Source organism: Pongo pygmaeus, chromosome 15 (assembly GCF_028885625.2).
Source record: "Pongo pygmaeus isolate AG05252 chromosome 15, NHGRI_mPonPyg2-v2.0_pri, whole genome shotgun sequence".
Lineage (NCBI taxonomy): Eukaryota > Metazoa > Chordata > Mammalia > Primates > Hominidae > Pongo > Pongo pygmaeus.
In genome coordinates this window covers 102,540,508-102,560,593 of record NC_072388.2, presented here as the reverse complement: position 1 = coordinate 102,560,593, position 20,086 = coordinate 102,540,508, and the positions used below count along the sequence as shown (strand labels likewise).

The window sequence follows — 20,086 nt, the reverse complement described above, 5'->3', positions numbered from 1 at the left end:
CACGCCTGGCCAATAATCCATCATTAAGGGTTAAGTTATAATAGTCATAGGATTTAGATTTGCTATTTGCAGGTAAATCTAAAAAATGATGTATCAAATGTTACAAATATTCAAAAGATAAAAACTAAGAAAACAGTTTATATAAATTATAACTACATAAAGGGTATTTCAGCTCTTTCTGATTACTCTTACCTCTGAAGATTTTCTCCCCAATAACAAATATGTAGCTGTGATTTCATCATATTTCATTTTACTAAGAGATTCTTGAATTTCTTCTTGTGAATATCCCATTCCCACCATAATATCTAAAAGAAGGGCATAATACAGTTTATGTGTTTTGTTTGGGTAAGAAATCATCTTTTTTTTTTTTTTTTTTTGAGACGGAGTTTCGCTCTTGTTGCCCAGGCTGGAGTGCAATGGCACGATCTTGGCTCACTGCAACCTCCACCTCCCAGATTCAAGCAATTCTCCTGCCTCAGCCTCCCGAGTAGCTGGGATTACAGGCATGAGCCACCATGCCTGGTTAATTTTGTAGTTTTAGTAGAGATGGGCTTTCTCCATGTTGGTCAGGCTGGCCTCGACCTCCCGACCTCAGGTGATCTGCCCGCCTCGGCCTCCCAAAGTGCTGGGATTACAGGTGTTGAGCCACCACGCCCGGCCAGAAATCATCCTTTTATAGGGTAAAATAATTTTCATTTGACCTAAAAGATGACATATTACATACATTTTGTAACATAAATGGGCACTTGTTTCAGTTACTGGGTGCCATTATGGGAAACTGCAGGTAGTTACGTCCCTAAATATGACAGAACAGATAAACGGTTCATATAACTTGTGCTTAACTTTCCATTATTCACATTTTAGGCACAGACATGAGTCAAACAGAAATATGTTACTTAGACAAAAACACATGAACATGCAGGCATGGAGTGATTACCTATTCTTTTTTGGTCTGAGATGTCTAGCTCTGGTTCAACAAATGGTTTGAGTTCATCTTCTTCATGCCCTGCATTGATCCACCTGTCCTTCATGATTTGCTAAAAAAGGTAAACTGTTCATTAGCAGAGTAAAATGAAATATTCTGATAACCATAATATTTACAAAAATTTATTTTCAACATTTCATTGACTATCGTTCAAAGCATAAACTCAAAAAATATTTTTTAATGTTTCAATTCTTGCTTAAAAAGTCGCAGGATGTATCCAGTATGGCATACAAATCAAGCAAAGATCTAAGGTCACTCTAAAGACTCTCCAAAGTTATGGCTTGTTTCCACCTACATGATTACCTCTAGAGTGCCACGTTTAATTGGATTTAGCACCAGGAAACGTTTGAGAAGGTTTTCACAGTCTGTAGACATGTAGAAGGGAATTCTGTATTTCCCTCTTAATACTCTCTCTCTCAGTTCCTTTGGGGAGGTAGAGAGGAAAGAAAACGAGTAAGTCAACCTTTAGGTTTAGTTAACAAAACAACAAAAAACCCCCTGAAACCCCCACACTGATATAATGTTAAAAATATTAAGCCATGTAATATTAGGAAACTTCTTTTAGTTTAGTGAAGTACATGGGTGCAGCTTCTTATACCTTCAGGTTTTGCCCATCAAAGGGAAGTGAGCCACTGACTAGTGTGTATAAAATGACCCCCAGACTCCACACATCCACTTCTGGCCCGTCGTATTTCTTGCCCTGGAAGAGCTCAGGTGCTGCGTATGGAGGACTGCCACAAAATGTGTCGAGTTTACCGCCAACAGTAAATTCATTGCTAAAACCAAAATCTGCTATTTTAATGTTCATATCGGCATCTAACAATAGATTTTCAGCCTAGAGGGAAAACATCAAGACAAAAATGAAATTTAACCAAAACAGAATTAATTGTGACAGGATTAGGCATTTTAGAAAAGCTTTCTGTAATGATATGAAGTTACCTCCTAATTAATGTGAAAACATTCTTTCTAGAGAAAAAAACAGGAGACAAGTTAGAACTCCTCATTTTATAATATTAACAATAACAAACATGAAGTACAGATTAATTCTAGCAGTAATCTAAACATCAATGTCCCAAGATCAAGAAAAGCCTTGATGAGTTTTTCAATTAATAATAATAATATGGGGGCCGGGCACGGTGGCTCACACCTATGATCCCAGCACTTTGGGAGGCCGAGGTGGACGAATCATCTGAGGCCAGGAGTTCAAGACCAGCCTGGCCAACATGGTGATACCCTGTCTTTACTAAAAATACAAAAATAGCTGGGTGTGGTGGTACACACCTGTAATCCCAGCTACTCAGGAGGCTGAGGCAGGAGAATTGCTTGAACCCGGGAGGCAGAGGTTGCAGTGAGCCAAGATCGTGCCACTGCACTCCAGCCTGGGCGACAGAGCAATACTCCATCTCAAAACCAAAAAACAAGAATAATACGGGGCAGGGCCAGGTACAGTGGCTCACTTGAGCCCAGGAGTTCAAGACCAGCTTGGGCAACATAGTGAGACCCTTTCTCTACAAAAGATTTTTAAAAATTAGCTGGGTATGGTGGCACACGTCTGCAATCCCAGCTACTTGGAAGGCTGAGGTAGGAGGATCTCTTAAGCCTGGGAGCTTGAGGCTGCAGTGAGCTATGACTGTGCCACTGCACTCCAGCCTGGGTGACAGAGTAAAACCCTGTCTCAAAAAATAAATAACTTTTTTTAAGAAGGGGCATTTCATAAAAACTGCTAAATAGCTATAAAACGGCTGTTAATGAGGAGGGGAGAATCCTAAACCTCATTCAAGAGCCAAATCATGGCTGAGTGTGGTGGCTCACGCCTGTAATCACAGCACTTTGGGAGGCTGAGGCGGGTGGATCACCTGAGGTCACAGTTCGATACCAGTCTGGCCAACATGGTGAAGCCCCATCTCTACTAAAAATACAAAAAATTAGCTGGGCGTGGTGGTGGGCGCCTGTAATCCCAGCTACTTGAGAGGCTGAGGCAGGAGAATCGCTTGAACCTGCGAGGTGGAGGTTGCAGTGAGCAGAGATCGCACCACTGCACTCTAGCCAGGGCAACAAAGTGAGACTCCGTCTCAAAAAAAAAAAGAGACAAATCACAGTCACTTTACTTTAACAAACATTTCCTATGTGGCTACTCCACAGCAGATGCTATATTAGTGTCTGGATGGATAATGATGAACAAGACAGATAAAGCCCTACCCTCAATAGCTCACAGTTTAGAAGGGAAGAGGCAGAATGATAAGCAGCTGTCCTGAGACAAAATGCCATAACTGAAGAGGCACAGGGAGTTGTGGGTTGGCACTGAAAGGTGTGGATGGCTTCCCAGATGAAGTGAAATCAAAGCACCAGAGGGTGCATCTGATCATAATGGATGTGTTGATAAGGGGTATTTCAGGCAGAATAAAGAGTCTGAGAACCCATGTGAGACAGAGCATGTTTCACACAAGAAACTGAAAGACAGTATGTGAGACAGAGATGTGTAGAGGGGGCTGGGGAGATGGTCAGGGCTTAATCACAAGCGACTGTACTTGAGAAGTTTGGGTTTTCATCCTAAGAGCAACGGGAAGCCACTGAAGAGTTGTTCAAGCAGAGAAATGACCATCTTATTTGTGTTTCCTTGAAAGACCATTCTGGGTGCAGTGTAGAAAACATACATGGGAGGAAGAGGCACTAGAAACAGAGAAGAACATATAAGAAAGCAGTGTCGGAATCACCTATGAGATAATGGTGGTCTGGCCTTGGATAGTGTAACAGGGGCATAAAAGAGTGAGCTTAACAGATATCTGGAACACAGCAGCAAAAGGACCTGGTGACTGAGTGGGTAGTACAGAGAGAGTAAGGCACTTGAGGGACATAAGTCACCTGAATGAGAAGTGAACATTCATGTTTATAGGATTTGAACCTGCTGCACCCAAGGGATGCTTATACAAAGATACCCTTTGCTCAGCTGGGTCCTGGATCCCAGAAGAGTGCTCTGGCTGCAGGAATGGATTTGGGGCCATCAGCATACAGTTGGCCACTGCAGTTGAGAGAGTGAATGTGAATGCTCTAGGGGCGGGTGCAGAGAACAAGCAAGTCAATGACAATTACGTAAGGGGAGAGTGAAAGTGAGTGCCAAGTTAAGACACAGAATCTAGGAAATGTTTAGAGAAATATGGCTATGAAGGGGAAGAGAGAAAAAGCGTGTATCTGGAAGAGGAACAGAGACGGCTTTTTAGTTAAAAAAAAAAAAAAGGCATATAGACTTGAGCATGTGTAAATGCTGCTGGTGAAAAGTCAGTAGAGAAGGAGAGTGAATAAACAAATGGAGAGAAAAGAGGCATCAGACAGAGCACAGCCCCCAGAGGGAATGAGGACCCAGAGCTCAAAGCAGAAGCATCCCACTTTCCTGTAACAGGAGGAAAGAAGTGATGGATGGGAGTAGGTGCAGCTAGGTTTGAGGGCCTGGTAAAAAATGAGAGTTTCTGCCTGGTGTTTCTATTTTCTCTGTGTGATACGAAACCTCATCCTATGCCAGAGTGAGGGCAGAGGCTGAGGACCTTGAAAGAGGTCTCAAACAGGCACTGCTGTTAACGGGAGAGAATATTGATGAAAGCAGCAGAAATGAATGCCGGGTGGCACTGAGGATGCTGTGGGCGCGACCATACACTTCTGGAGGCCCCCATTTGTTTGGCTGTGTGATGACTGTCCTCCAGAGATCAACCACCAGTCACCGTAACTGAAATGTAAAATACTTTCAATAACCTTTATTATTCTTTATTTTTAATGCTCTTTCCCATAACTTGATTAAGAGGATTCAATTATTGTGGGATTTTAAAAAATGTTAATAAGGCTAATCTACACCTCATTTGTGTAACGACCACTGAGAGAACTGCACACATACAGACAGAGCATACACTGAGTAAGGCACTTCTACTCACCTTGAGGTCTCGATGTACGATCCGTTTCTGATGGCAGTATTGAACTGCAGACACAATCTGAATAGGAGAGACGCAGAGTCAGTCATCACTGGTGCAGATTCATAATTAAGATGAAAATAACTTTGTTAATGTTCACACATATAGAATACTCAGTATACACTCGAATGTCCGTGTGTATTTCTAAAAACAATTTTCCTATGCCTTGAACTTTCCAGTCTGGAGAAATTCGGGGGTGAGGGCAAAAACAAATAGGTGAGGATGTTCTTCCGTTTTCTACTGTTTTAACTGAAGTCTCTTTTTGGACCCTATCCGTTGACATTCCACTTATAGTGTAGTGCCAGGACCCAACAAATTGCCTGGATCTGGAGGACCCTGGCTGCCCCTAGGCCCCAATGGCTGTGGTGTAACTTTTTTTTTTTCTTTTAACAGAGTCTCGTTCTGTCACCCAGGCTGGAGTGCAATGGCATGATCTTGGCTCACTGCAACCTCCCCATCCCGGGTTCAAGCAGTTCTCCTGCCTCAGCCTCCCGAGTAGCTGGGATTACAAGTGTGCGCCACCATGCCCGGCTAATTTTCTATTTTTAGTAGAGACGGGGTTTCACCACGTTGGCCAGGCTGGTCTCGAACTCCTGACCTCAGGTGATCCGCCTGTCTCAGCCTCCCAAAGTGCTAGGATTACAGGCGTGAGCCACTCCGCCCGGCCTGTGCAACCTTTCCATATCCATAGAGTCAACTCCAAACCAAACCAGCGGTTAGAGAGTTGCCAACACCCAGGTGTTAATCCAGGTTGGCTCTCTTCTGTAAGTGCCCTTCTCAGCCTGCTCCCTGCAAGTCTTCCTTCTAACTGATGTGGATCATGGAGAGCAAAAGTTAGTTAACTTCTCTGAGGGTCAGTTTCCTCTTCCTTTATTAAAATGGAGGAATGAGTGTTGCAACATATGTGAACTATGAAAACTACTACGTGCACTATTAAGGATTCCTCCCACTTTCAGCAAATAGTATGCTTTTATTTAGTCAAGTTGCAATGATGTCTATGATTAAACAATTGTTTTACTGAAATTTCACACTTACTGGTCACTTAAAAAAAGTCTTCTAATATTAAAGCTTTATATGCTCATTGTAGAAATTTCAGGAAATACAGAAAAGTCTATAGAAATATATTCCTGCATTACCACTAAGTAGAGGTAACATCTCTTGTTATTTTGCTGTACTTGCATCTAGTCTTTTCTTTGGTATTCTGCATGTATATTTAGACACATATGATTACATATATACAAAACTGAGGTTATAATAAAAATACTGTTGGTTCCTCCAAATCATCATCAACTCTTAGCTGTAAGCCCCATGGACCCACCTGTGGACATAAAATCTCAGAGGGCTGTACAATATTTTGGTTCAGAATAAGCAGCAAGGACAAGGTGAACTGGGGTTAGGATGAGATGATAACAAAAATCAGCACTTTACTAAGCAACTTCATTATTTAAAATTAACATTCAGAATATCAGACCCACTTATAATTAACTAAAGGTACAAAAATTCCAATGCCAAAAAAAGGTTTTAGAGCATCTGTTACTTTGGATTTATCACTATTGTTCTATTCAGTCAGCATGAAAACTTGACAAGTAAAATAGTTTTGTTTTCCCAAAACAAAGTAACAGCTCTGTCACCTAGGACACAGGTAAATTTTATCTAATCTTTTTCCTTTTCTCATTCAGAAATTATATTAGTTTTTCCTCATATTGAGATTTCTCTTATAGGTTATTTTCAAATTCTGCTTTTGAATCAGATTTGATTTCCTGCCCTTTCTCAAAGAGATCAAAGGATTTCTCTCTCTCTTTAGCTCCAAAACAGCTCAAAGCTAACCTGATGCCACAATAAGCTGAAAAGACTCAACTTGAACTTACTGTTTTTTTTTGCATTCTATTACCAGCTAGAAATGGTGATGTCTAACAGATGTTATTTATGTTAAACTATGAATGCTAGCCTAATTCACTTTCAATCATACATAAAAGAGCGTCAAATCATCAAGCCCACCAAGAAAGAGGTAAGTAAAAAAGATGGAGCTGTGCCGGGCACGGTGGCTCACGCCTGTAATCCCAGCACTTTGGGAGGCCGAGGCGGCTGGATCACAAGGTCAGGAGATCGAGATCATCCTGGCTAACACAGTGAAATCCCGTCTCTACTAAATATATAAAAAATTAGCCAGGCATAGTGGCAGGCATCTGTATTCCCAGCTACTCAGGAGGCTGAGGCAGAAGAATGGCATGAACCCAGGGGGCGGAGCTTGCAGTGAGCCGAGATCGCGCCACTGCACTCCAGCCTGGGCGACAGAGCGAGACTCGTCTCAAAAAAAAAAAAGATGGAGCTGGAAATCTATTCTTTTCCTCGGAAAAGAACGAGCTCAACCAAAAAATTAAAATGTCATAAGCAGTAACTAGGATGGGCATGGTGAAGGAAGCAGGAAGGGGAAAACCCATCTAGTGATGAATATGGAAAAGGGATCACACACAGTGTACTTTGTGTGTGGCATATCTTCCTTTTTGTCATAAATAGAAAAACTTGTTTTACTTAGTCAAAGTAATTATGACTTATAAGCTCCTAGAAAGCACAGAAATTGAGGCCAGGCGCGATGGCTCACGTCTGTAATCCCAGCATTTTGGGAGGCTGAGGAGGGCAGATCACTTGAGATCAGGAATTCAAGACCAGCCTGGCCAACACTGGTGAAACCTTGTCTCTACTAAAATTACAAAAAAAAAAAAAAAAAAAAAAAAAAAAATAGCTGGGCGTGGTGGTGCACACTTGTAATCCCAGCTACTCGGGAGGCTGAGGCAGGAGAATCGCTTGAACCTGGCAGGCGGAGGTTGCAGTGAGCTGAGATCGATCAGGCCACTGCACTCCAGCCTTGGTGACAGAGGGAGACTCCATCTCAAAAACAAAAACAAAAACAAAGAAACCACAGCATTTGAAACAGAAAAATGGAAACACCAATATCATATGTATCCTTCCAAGTCTAATGAAGCTGTTTTAAGCAAATATCACGGAAGAAGGGGTCAATTCTAAAGCACTCTAAATCAATTTGCTAATTGAAAAAACGCATACATACAAACCATCTTTTCTAGTCCAACTAACAGGTTCCTCAAATAAAGGCTTCAGAATTTCTGCAGGGAATTTACAATAAAAATTGGAGTAATTTCCTCAAGATTTAGGTTAGTAAGCTCTTGCTGGGTGACACCAGCCCCTTCCTCATAGTCAGTAAGCCATCTTCACACATGTTTGCAAGTCAGATTCATCTGAGTAGGAAGGAATGTAAACTGTATGAAGCACAAAAATTTTACCTTTTAGGTGGCCAATTTATAAAAATTAAGAGTACAGTTATAGAAAGAGCCAAACACTTTTTTTCTAATGAAAATCTGAATTTCCTTTAATAGACCATACAATCAAATTATATTAGAATTGCAAAGAACTATGGAATTCATCAAGTATAATTTCTTTTTTTTTATAGCTTTAAAAACAGGATCAGAGAAGTTAAACGACAGCCAAAGTTGATTTTTACTTTGGTTTTACTAGATTTGAATCCAAAGTACCATTAGTATTTAAGCAACAGCAAAATATAAGCAACATTTATAAGAAACTTAATAAGTCCTATCACTTACAAATGTAAACATCAGATTAAGCAAATCAAAGGAGACTTGAACTTTAATAGTCTGTCCAGCTTGACAACCTTGTATATGGATAAAACAAAATATAAAGGTTCTAAGAAAAATGAGGCTATAATTCCATTTCAACGTAGGCCTTGTGAGAATATAGAGTTAATTTAAAAGCAGTGAAGCACTGCTCCTTTCCTTAGTCTAAATCAGGGGTTGGCAAATTATGGCCTCTGGCTACATCCGGCCCATCCCTGTTTTTGTAAATAAAGTTTTGTTGGAACACATCATGTTCATCCATTTGGTATTGTCTACAGCTGCTTTTTTTTTTTTTTTTTTTGAGATGGCGTCTCACTCTGTCACCCAGGCTGAAGTGCAATGGTGCGGTCTTGGCTCACTACAACTTCCGCCTCCCAGGTTCAAGCGATTCTCCTGCCTCAGCCTCCCCAGTAGCTGGGATTACAGGCACCTGCCATCATGCCCGGCTAATTTTTGTGTCTTTGTAGAGACAAGGTTTCACTATGTTGACAAGGCTGGTCTCGAACTCCTGACCTCAGGTGATCCGCCCACCTCGGCCTCCCAAAGTGCTGGGATTACAGGCATGAGCCACCGCACTCAGCCTACGACTGCTTCTAAACTACAACAAGAGAGTTAAATAGTTGCGACAGAGACAGTGTGGCCCACAAAGCCTGAAATGTTCACTATGTGGCCCTTTACAGAAGTTTGCTGATTCCCAGTCTAAATAATAGCACAATATAATGACTGCAAATCTGAGTTTTGGGGTCAGAGGGTTTGGGACTCTGAGTCTACGGCAGGTCTCCTACTTGAAAGGCAATTCTGGGACCTGCCCGGGCAATACAGCGAGACCCCGTTCTCCACAATAAGGGGGAAAAAGAAAAAAAGAAAGGCAATTCTAGGCAAGTTATTTAATCTTCCCATGTCTCAGTTGTCTTATTTTTTAGCAAATGGGTATAACAGTCCTTAACTCACAAGGCAGCTGTAAGATTTACATTAATGTTGGTAAAGTACTTATCTCAGTGTGTGGCATGGTCAATCGATAACAGTAATTATTATTAATAAAGACAGGAGAGTTAAGTAACCTGTTTGCTTCAAACCTGCTTATTAAAACCCAAGTCTCTTTAAAAATCAGAGTAAAAACAAACCAAGAAGTAAAGTTACTAATTAACAGTTTCAGTTACACTTGGTCTTGGTTTATGTCAGACAAAGCTAATAATGAATTTTGGGGTTCTGACATTCTGCTTGCTAAAAACTCTGAAATGGTTTTAATTAATGTAATCACAGGTGTTTTTGAAAGGCTCTAGATTTTTAAGGCTCAATTGTAAAAAGGGAAGGTTAAGTATAAGACTAATGCTCCCATTACAAAGCTAGGAATAGAACCATGGCTGCCTCCAGCACAGTGCCTTAGGTATGAAAAGTACTTCATAAATTTTTGTTGAATTGAATGGCCAACTCCTGCTATCCAACAGGCCTTATAAGCATTTATAGAGGCAAACACTTGTTTGCTTCAGGGTTTAAGTGAGATAAATTATCAAATTAACAAAGTAAAGACACATTAATTCATACCTGTCTAAATTTAGATCTTGCTTCTTTTTCCTTCATCCTGCCATGTGCAACCAAATAGTCAAATACTTCACCTATAGGTGAGAGAAATAAAAGTAAGTAGAAATCCTACTTCTGAGCATTAATTTTCCCATAAATTGATAATGTTTCACTTTTAGCAATGCTCTAATTTTTAAATATAGATATAAAGTTAGCCAGAAATATGTGGAATTTGAACTAAGCTGGCTTTAACTACAGACATTTAAATTCACCAACAAAATCTTTAAGCTGAAGAAAAGCCTTAAAATTAAATTCCCTATACTTAAATTATATAACTCTTAAAGAGCGTTTTCAATAGGCTTTAATAAAAACTAAGCAATTAAAACAGAAAATTAAAATGGATGAAGTTATTTGTGTTAGAAGAGGACATCCTCACTGCGGGATTATGACAACAAAGCGTTTCCTGAGTATATTCATTCACTGAACAAGTATTTCCTGAATGTCTACTAACTGCAAGGCACTGTTCTAGGTAGGCTCTGGGGAAATGCAGCAGCGGACACAAGATCCTTTTCCTCACAGAGTTTACATTCTAGTTGGGGGAGGGGGCAATAAATGAATAAACATACAGTGTATCAGAGGACAGTAAGTGCTGTGGAGAAAAAGTAGGAGAGACAGACAAATGAGCCTGTGTGTGCACATCCTTGTGTTCTGCTGACTACTTGAGGGTGTGGACAATGTAGTTATCTGGGGTAAGATTCTACAGTAATGAAGAGAAACAGCAAGAAGGCCACAGGGCTGGAGAAGTGTGAATGAGGGGAAGAGGGTAGTTCATGAGGCTAGGAAGAGTCCTGTAGGCCGTGGTGAGGACTCTGGCTCTACTATAAGTGAGACGAGAAGCAGAGATGAAAAAAGACTGACCTCTTAAAAGGATCACTGGCTGCTCGCGGGGAAGAGGCTTCCAATGACGGGAAGGGACAGGAAGACCAAGAGGGAGATCAGTACAATAATCAAACCAATCATGAAAGTGACGGGGACTAGAGTGGGAAGCACAGTGGTGGTGAGAAGTAGGAGCTCAGGATACAATGGAGGTGAAAACAACAGAACTAGCTGATGTACGCCTAGGTGGCAGTTTACACAACATTAATTATTTGGGGAAGAAAGGTGACACTTCAAGGAATATATTATTAGCACTGTCAACTGCTTATCAATGTAGAATAAAGAATCAACACCTCTGAAATCAATAGAAAAGAATACTAATTTAGAAAATTAGATATAAAGTGTTTTCAGGAAAGAAACATCTTTACTTCATACAAAGAAGGAATACCTCCATCAGCTTAGTGAAAATATTAAACTAATATTCTGATACTTGAAAGTCATCATGAATTACACAATTATCTGACTTTGAAACTCTTATTAACCCTAACTCTGAAAGAATAAATTTTACATAATGAATGGGCATAAATATTTTCATGTTATTACTTGATTGCATAATGATTTTTTTTTTTTTTTTGAGAGAGAGAGAGTTGTGCTGTTGCCCAGGCTGGAGTGCAGTGGCCCGATCTTGGCTCACTGCAACCTCTGCCTCCCATGTTCAAGCAATTCTCGTGCCTCAGCCTCCTGAGTAGCTGGGATTACAGGTGTGTGTCACCACACCCGGCTAATTTTTGTATTTTTAGTAGAGATGGGGGTTTCACCACGTTGGCCAGGCTGGTCTCGAACTCCTGGCCTCAAGTGATCTGCCCATCTTGGCCTCCCAAAGTGCTGGGATTACAGGCGTGAGCCACCGTGCCCAGCCTGCATAATGATCTTTTAAAAGGCATTACATACATACTGTCAAGTTTACACGACACAATTCACTTAACTATGATGAATTATGAAGTTAAATGTCAGCTCGGTAAAGTGTCAGCATTTTCTATGCGAATGACCTTTCTATTTGCAGAAAAGCACACAATGTCAAAACAAGTGGTTAATAAGCAAAAACAACTAAACATGAGTGAATATCATATAGAAGAGTTTTTACTTAAAAAAATTAAACGATTAAGCCCATCAGCTGTTGTAGAGTAACACAGATAAAATCCAAGTCTGTCAATATAATTTTGACAGATTTTTTTTCTAAATTTGAATTCAATATAAACCTCTTAAGAGATTTGTGGAACCATATGTCACACTCATAATTACTAAATTATAATTCAGGAGTTCAACTGTTAAACCAGGAATTCAATCCAGATCTTTTTTTCCTTATTAAAAATGTATTAACATTCAGGTTAAGCAGCTGAACTGAAAAATACTAAGGCTATTTATTACAGATAAAAGAAGCAAGAAGCAAAGAGTGGCTCTCCTGCCTGGGCAGGAACAGGTGGCTGGATGGAAGGACACTGACAGGCCAGTTCAGAAAACCCTTAGTTCTAGTTCAGGTCCTGAAACTAACTAGCTATGGATCCCTTGACATAGAACAAACTTTCTGAGCTTTAGTTTCATCTGTAAAAATTAGACCGTTGCCCTAAAATTTCTAAGATTATTTTCAATTCTAAAATTCTATGAGTCTACCAAATCAAAAGGCAGCAGGCTGGGGGGTGGGGGAGATGCAATGGTGGAATGGGTGGCCAATTTAATAAAACTTTTCACAATGGCAAACACATCAACAATAAAACATATGTCCTGGAAATTGTTTTAATAAACTCAACAAAACACTGTTAAAGAGGCCAGGTGCTGTGGCTCACACCTATAATCCTAGCAATTTGGGAGACCAAGGCAGGTGGATCACTTGAGGTCAGGAGTTCAAGACCAGCCTGGCCAATGCGCCAAAACCTTGTCTCTACTAAAATTAGAAAAATTAGCCAGGTGTGGTGTGTGCCTGTAGTCCCAACTACTCAGGAAGCTGAAGCAGGAGAATTGCTTGAACCCAGGAAGCAGAGGTTGCAGTGAGCCGAGATGGTGCCACTGCACTCCAGCCTGGGCAACAGAGTGAGACCCTGTCTCCAAAAAAAAAAACAAAAACCCAAGGTAATACAGAACCACCACCACCTTGGATTAAATGATTAAATGCTGTTACAATGTTGCCAAGTGCACTGAGCCCTCAGAGGTGGCTACTATGCTCACTGTGAAGCTCAGCTCAGCACATGTTACTTGCCAGGTCACATGGCCAATGAGGGCCACTGGCTGGATTCACTCCATGTCTGTCTTTTCCACAGCCCATCCTCTTTCTACTAAACCTGGATGACTCTTAGATGTTTTTGTCTTGCCCCTATATGAGTAATCTCTGTGACCTGGGTAGCTAAAACAGATGGGAACAGAAAGCTGTGACCGACCAACAAACTAGAAAGGCTATCTGCTGTCAGAGCACTGGGGGTCCAGGCCCAGAGTGCCCACAGTGAGACTTCCCAGCCTCCATTTCCTCAGGGGTAAAAAGCCCATCACTCACTGCCTGGCCACAGCATGGAGTCGCTGTGAAGGTCAAAGGAGATCTGGTAAGAGAAAGCACCTTGTACACTGTAGAGGCTGTACAACGAGAGGGCTATGAACATTACTCTGTGTTGTTTGCCCACAGAAAGTATTAGAACTCCATAAAGCTTTTTGGTCCTGAAATTAACCTTCCCCTCTTTCTACTACCCCTGAAGTTTTGAAAATCCCAATGAAATTCCCAAACTAGACATACATAAAGTATAAAATACACAACTAATAATGAATTAGGAGTATAAAAAAGTGGTGTCAGAGGTATGCTTACTACAACTCATTGTTTTCCACAACAGGTTTACAATCTTTTTATTTTCAATGGTAAACTCACTCAAATGAGACTATAATCCAACTTTCTGTCTTCAGGTTTTGTAACATGGATCAAAGTGCTAATGATAAAATTACTATAGAGTTTAACAGAATGTGTACCCAGTAGTTTATAATTCATAAATGCAGTCTAATTCTTATCTGTTGAGTATCTGCTGTGTGCCAGGCAGTGTGCTAGAGGCAGGGGACACAAAAAGATGAACAAGAAAGCTTCTGCCCTTCACAGACAATGAAACTCAAGTGTGGTCGTAAACTACAAACCCAGCCCAATCTCAACCATAAAATACAAATCATTATAAAAGACAGTAGCTATAAACATGCATTTCAGAAAATGTCTACATTTTTACAAAACCATAGGCAAATAGTTACTAGTCATTAATCTTCATTTTAAGGAAACTCTAGTGATGTGTACTGTAACCATCATTTCTGGCCTTGGGGAAGACAGACACCAGCGACATTAAAATCTGGTAAAGAAAAGCATCTAAACCAGAGCACACATTTGTTTCAAACAGACTAAGCATTCATATGTTTAAACAGCCACATACTCAAGATAAACAAAATGTGGAGTGTGTGTCCCACACACACAATGGAGTATTATTCGGCCTTAAAAAGGAATGAAATTCTGACACATGCTACAGCATGGATGAACCTTGAGGACACTATGCTGCATCAATCAGCCAGACACAAAAAGACAAATCCTGTATAATTCCACTTGTATGAGGTTCCAAGAGTAGTCAAATTCATAGAGACAGAAAGGAGAATGGTTGCCAAGGACTGGGAGAAGGAGAAATGGAGAGTTAGTGTTTAATGGGTAGAGAGTTTCGTGTTGGAAAATGAAAACATTCTGGACATGGGTGGTGGTGAGGGCAATGTGAACGTGCTAATGCCACTGAACTGTGTGCCTAAAAATGATTATAATGATAATTTTAAGTGATGCACGTTTTACCACAAAAAATATCCAGGTATTTAGATATTATCAATTAACAATGCTAATAGTGAAACACTTCATGGCAACCCCTAGAAGTGCTAGGAGTCAGCTTTTCTGACTCTCATCCTAGTGTATTATGGCTCTGGACGTTAAATGAGACCTTAATGATGACCCATATGGGCATTATGGTTGTGTATTTTTTTAAAAGGGAGAAAGAAAAAAAACCCAATATATATAAAAATGTTCTTACCTCCACTTGCATATTCCATGATTAGGTAGAGTGTTTTTTCAGTTTCAATGACTTCGAATAACTTCACTGGGGGAGAGGAGAGGATACAGAAGAAAAAGAGACAAATGTCTGTATGCACAAACCATGCACATATAAACTGTAACTATGAAAAGCAACCTTTTCCCTGTTAAAGATTTTAATAGCTGGCCCTCTAAAAAATGCTTTTAGGGAATTTTATCAAATACCACAACAACAGAAAAGAGTCTATGAAAGCATGGAATTCCATAAAAATAAAGATTATTTCTGAGTGTTCAGTGTGACTTCCATATGTGTTCAGTAGTCCAGCAAGGTGTACCTGAGCTCACTTCCTCTGTCATCCTCACTGTCCTTCAGCATGTCTGTGTTGACTAGCTGCCCTCCCAGCACCCCAGGAAAAGTGGTCAGCCTGCAGCAACTGCTCAGTTCTACTCTGCTCCAACAAATGCAAATCTAGCTGCTTATGATTATGGCTTTAAGGATGTAATTCTATTTGAGACCTTTATTGCTTGGGAAACTTAAGACAACTTTCAAAGAACAAGGTTCCTTTGTTACTTTTCTGATGCCAAAGATGGAAAGAAGTAGAGGGATTATACTGCAATTAATTGAGGGGGGGAAAATCTTTTCTATAAGAATCATTTTCAGTAGGTCAGGGTGATTTTCCTATAGCAGTCTTTTATTACAGATGGAAATATTTCTATTATTGCTAATTCATAAAACCTTATTAGAAATATATACATTTTTGGCTGAGTATGGTGGCTCATGCCTGTAATCCCAGCACTTTGGGAGGCTGAGGCGGGTGGATTGCTTCTGCTGAGGAGTTGGACACCACCCGGGGCAACATGGCAAAATCCCCTCTCTACAAAAAAATGCCAAAAATTAGCTGGGTGTGGCGGCGTAGTCCCAGCTACTCGGGAGGCTGAGGTGGGAGAATGGCCTGAGCCAGTGTGGTGGAGGTTGCAGTGACCTGAGATCATGCCACTGCACTCCAGCCTGGACAACAGAGCTAGACCCTGTCTCAAAAAAAAAAAAAAAAAGAAAAGAAAAGAAAAGAAGAATACACACACACACACATTTTAAAAATGAAACTGGAGTAAATCTCTGAAGCTATCAAATCACCATTGTGCGTATCTACTTTACTATGTTAATATTTACTTTAAGTTTACCCAAAACTGGGGGGTATGCTAGTGTTTTATATTTCAGGCAATTTTCTGAGGCTTTAATAGAGTATCAGGCCAAACAAAATGCCTAACATAGCAGTCAGTAAATGTTTGATGAACTGATGAATAAAGCTATCATACCATTCCCTAGATTCTGATATGTTCAGACTGTGAAGAAAAGCCACTTCAGAAAGTTAAGGCACATGTGTTGGTAAGCTGCATGAAAATAAAACCCTTCTAATCTTCCAATGAAAATTTGGGTCTTCTGGGAAAACTATGTTAATGCAATAGGAATTTTTTAAAATTTCAATTTATTATCAAAGATATGTCAAGTTTTAAGTACAAAACTCTAATCAGGTCACAATTTAAGTAATTAAAAGACAAAATAAATATGTTTACGTTAGCTAGTTCTAGGCAATAGTGATAAAGTTTTTTTGTGGGGGGCAGGAGGATAGGTGTGAAAAGTTAGAATTTGAAATCCAGAGTTGGCTAGCTAGCCCCAAAGGATTGAAATGAAAATCAAGGAAACAAGATTTTCTTCCCACTATTATATTCCTTGTGATTTTTTTAAAAAATCCAACTATGGAGTTGTTCAGTGGTTTTTTCTTCAACCATACTTATCGATTCTAAATTTTTTTTCACATTTTAATTAATATCCCTGATATCAGGATGAAGGCTTGCTAGCATTTCTCTTAGTAGTATATGAAACAAGGAAACAAGAACACCTTTAAAGTAATGGTGGCTTAGACTGATGCAATAGGGCATACGCCTTTTGTTTACAAAGCAGCTCTCTGTGAAAGCTTCTTTCTTCCTGTGGTGGTTCTGTGTTACTCTTCTATTCTTGTGCCTGATGCATTCTTGATAGGCTATCCTTGATACTAAACATCTACCCTTTCATTTCCTAAAACTGATGTTGACAGTAAGCTGATTATGGGCTGTCTTAAGAGTCATTTCATTCTTGAAATATTATTTTTAGATTGTATGAGCTATCACTATACAAAAAAGCAGTTACGTAATTTTTTAAAAGCCCTATTACGATGTATATGGGATCAAAAGTTTTCATTGGGTCAGTATTAAGTCATTTGCTTATTCTCTTCTTGTTCCTACAGTTACTCTAAGGGTAGGACCATGTCCCGTCCTCATCTTTAACCACACCTACTAGCACCTGGCACAGAGTTGTGCACACAGAGGACACAGAAAACAAATCTTTGATTTATAAAATAATTCCTATCACAATTCCATTAGATAGCAAGTATTCCATCTTTTAAATAAGCATTTTCTTAGGGCACACAGCAAAAAGTACTGGACCTCTGAAATATTCTTTTTACAAATTTTTAAGTTTATTATTATTACTACTTTTTTTTTTTTGTAGAGACGGGGTATTGCTCTGTTGCTTAGGCTGGTCTTGAGCTCCTGACCTCCAGCAATCCTCCTGCCTTGGCTTCCCAAAGTGCTGGGATTACAGGCATGAGCCGCTGTGCCCAGCCCCTTTGAAAATATTAATTCTGACTTCCTATAATTCCCTTCTATCTACTCATGCAATACAATTTCCTAATATACTTAAAAATTAGAAAATTATAATCAGATTACAGATGTTTCTACCAGATTAAAGCTTTAAATTCAACGTTTAATACCTAAGCTTTTAACCTGTCTTCAGTAATTTCAAAAAGCTAATACAAATGATCAACAACTTGTATATATATTTTACTAGAAGTGTACTCTACCATTTCTAGAATACGTGTTTAGCTTTATGACATAATTTCAAGTATGTATTTAGACCCAAAAGTATTTAAAAAAGCAGAAAGTACCTATATTGGGATGATTTAAAATCTTCATTATTCTTACTTCTCTGAAGAGCTAAAAAAAAAAAACAAAACACATAATCCCCCCAACACAAGTTATTAAACATTATATTCCACTGTTGTAATATAAATTTAAATTTTTCTCTTAGATAACAGATTCATTGCTAATGTTTATTATTCCATATCTAAGACTAATATGAAAGTCCAGAATATCTCTGAAGTAGTTTTAATAAACTATTACCAAATAGTATTCCCAAATGCTTCCATTTATTAAAAACAGCAGAGGTCTCAAAGGGGGATGGTAACATACTCTGAATTTTACAATGCTATCTTGAAAACATAAGATCAGACTTATGTAGGAATAATTTCTGTGATTAAACTTAGTCTGATTCAGTATCTACCCAGGGCTCCCAACTCTGCGAATCAAAACCTGTATGGTTCCAGTGAAATACATCATAAGCATATTAAACTGATAATTCCAAATAATTCTATTAGAAGACTATGAACAAAACCACCTTGGGAAATCCTCACTGGAGAATATAGGTAACTTAGCATGGAGGTTGTGGTGACTATTACATTAGTGACCCTCATGAGTCATGCCTTACATGTTCATGCTTTTGTGGAGTGCCCCTTTCACACTGACATTAGACCTGGCCATGTAATCTGCTTTGGCCAGTGGGACCTCAGCAAACTGAAGCAAGCGGAGGCTGGATAAAATGCTTGGGCATCATGGCTTGCTCTCTTGGAGCACTGTGAAGGAGCTGGTCTGGCCTCTTTGGGGATGAAGGGTAGTTATTTAAAGAGACAGACCCTCTGTTGTAACTGCATCCAGCCCCTGCCAAACCACCAGCTGAATTCAGCCACACAAGTGAACCCAGGTGAGACCTTAAGAAAAATCAGCTGAGCGCGGTGGCTCACGCCTGTAATCCCAGCACTTTGGGAGACCAAGGTGGGTGGATCACTTGAGCTCAGGAGTTCGAGACCAGCCTGGGCAACATGGTGAAACCCCATCTCTACTAAAAATACAGAAATTAGCTGGGTGCAGTAGCATGTGTCTGTAGTCCCAGCTACTCGGGAGGCTGAGCAAGAGAATCACTTGAGCCTGGGAAGTGGAGGTTGCAGAATGCTGATGGCGCCACTGCACTCCAGCCTGGGCAACAAAGCGAGACCCTGTCTCAAAAAAACAAAAAACCGTCCAACCAAGATCAGCAGAGCTTCATAGTCATTCCACAGAATAAGGAGAAATATTAAATTGCTGTTGTATAAATACATGTTGTGAATTCAGAGCAGGTTCTTATCATTATGGCCTGGGTTACTATAACCCAGAAAAACAACAGGATTTTAGAGACCATCCTATTCAACCCTCTTGCAAACAAGAGGAAACCAGGAAAAGAAAGAAAAAGATCTTCTAAGGTCCTGCTATCCTTCTGTGGGGAATGTGTCCGGAACCCAGTCTCCTAACACCTAGGATACAACCTCCAGAAGGCAAAAGCTGGGAAAAACCTTGGAAGAGGAGAAGCAGCGGCCTATGTGGAAAGGAAGCTGGTGAGAAATCACAGGACTCTCACCATACTTGTCCTTGTCCACTACGCCTAATATAAAATTGAATTAGCAGCTAAGAGGAGATGGGCATGGACCAGATTTTTTTGTTAATTTATTTTTATTTTTATTTTTTGAGACAGCGTCTCGCTCTGCTGCCCAGGTTGGAGGGCAGTGGTGTGATCACAGTTCACTGTAGCCTTGACCTCCTGGGCTCAATCAATCCTCCCCCCCTCAGCCTTCCAAAGTGCTAGGATCACAGGTGTGGGCCACCGTGCCTAGCCCATGGACAGGATTTGACATATAACCTTACGCTCAGAATTTTAAAACATGTAATCAGATAAATAACCTTTCCTATCTAAAATACTGTCTCATTTTTGAAGGGAGGAGCATTTTTATCTCCAACATAAACATCTTCCTTTGCTACTGTGTAATTCCTACATTTTATGTTCTGAGATGAGAAGACAGTCACCCAAATAAATTCCTGACAACCATTCAGGCCT

General features: G+C 40.0%; 1 protein-coding gene across 11 annotated transcripts in view; it reads right to left on the bottom strand.

The window, feature by feature from the left end:
* Positions 1-20,086, bottom strand: part of MARK3 (microtubule affinity regulating kinase 3) — a 117,393-nt gene that overhangs the window by 36,350 nt on the left and 60,957 nt on the right. For 10 of the 11 annotated variants that reach the window (XM_054449374.2, XM_054449376.2, XM_054449375.2 and 7 more), the window contains 8 exons: positions 18,051-18,099; positions 15,068-15,133; positions 10,134-10,204; positions 4,906-4,962; positions 1,584-1,820; positions 1,289-1,408; positions 938-1,037; positions 193-305 (listed from right to left, as the gene is read on the bottom strand). In XM_054449374.2, coding sequence (XP_054305349.2) covers positions 193-305; positions 938-1,037; positions 1,289-1,408; positions 1,584-1,820; positions 4,906-4,962; positions 10,134-10,204; positions 15,068-15,133; positions 18,051-18,099 — 813 coding nt within the window. The remainder of the gene's footprint in view (positions 1-192; positions 306-937; positions 1,038-1,288; positions 1,409-1,583; positions 1,821-4,905; positions 4,963-10,133; positions 10,205-15,067; positions 15,134-18,050; positions 18,100-20,086) is intronic. The other variant, XM_063651243.1, reaches the window with a different exon arrangement.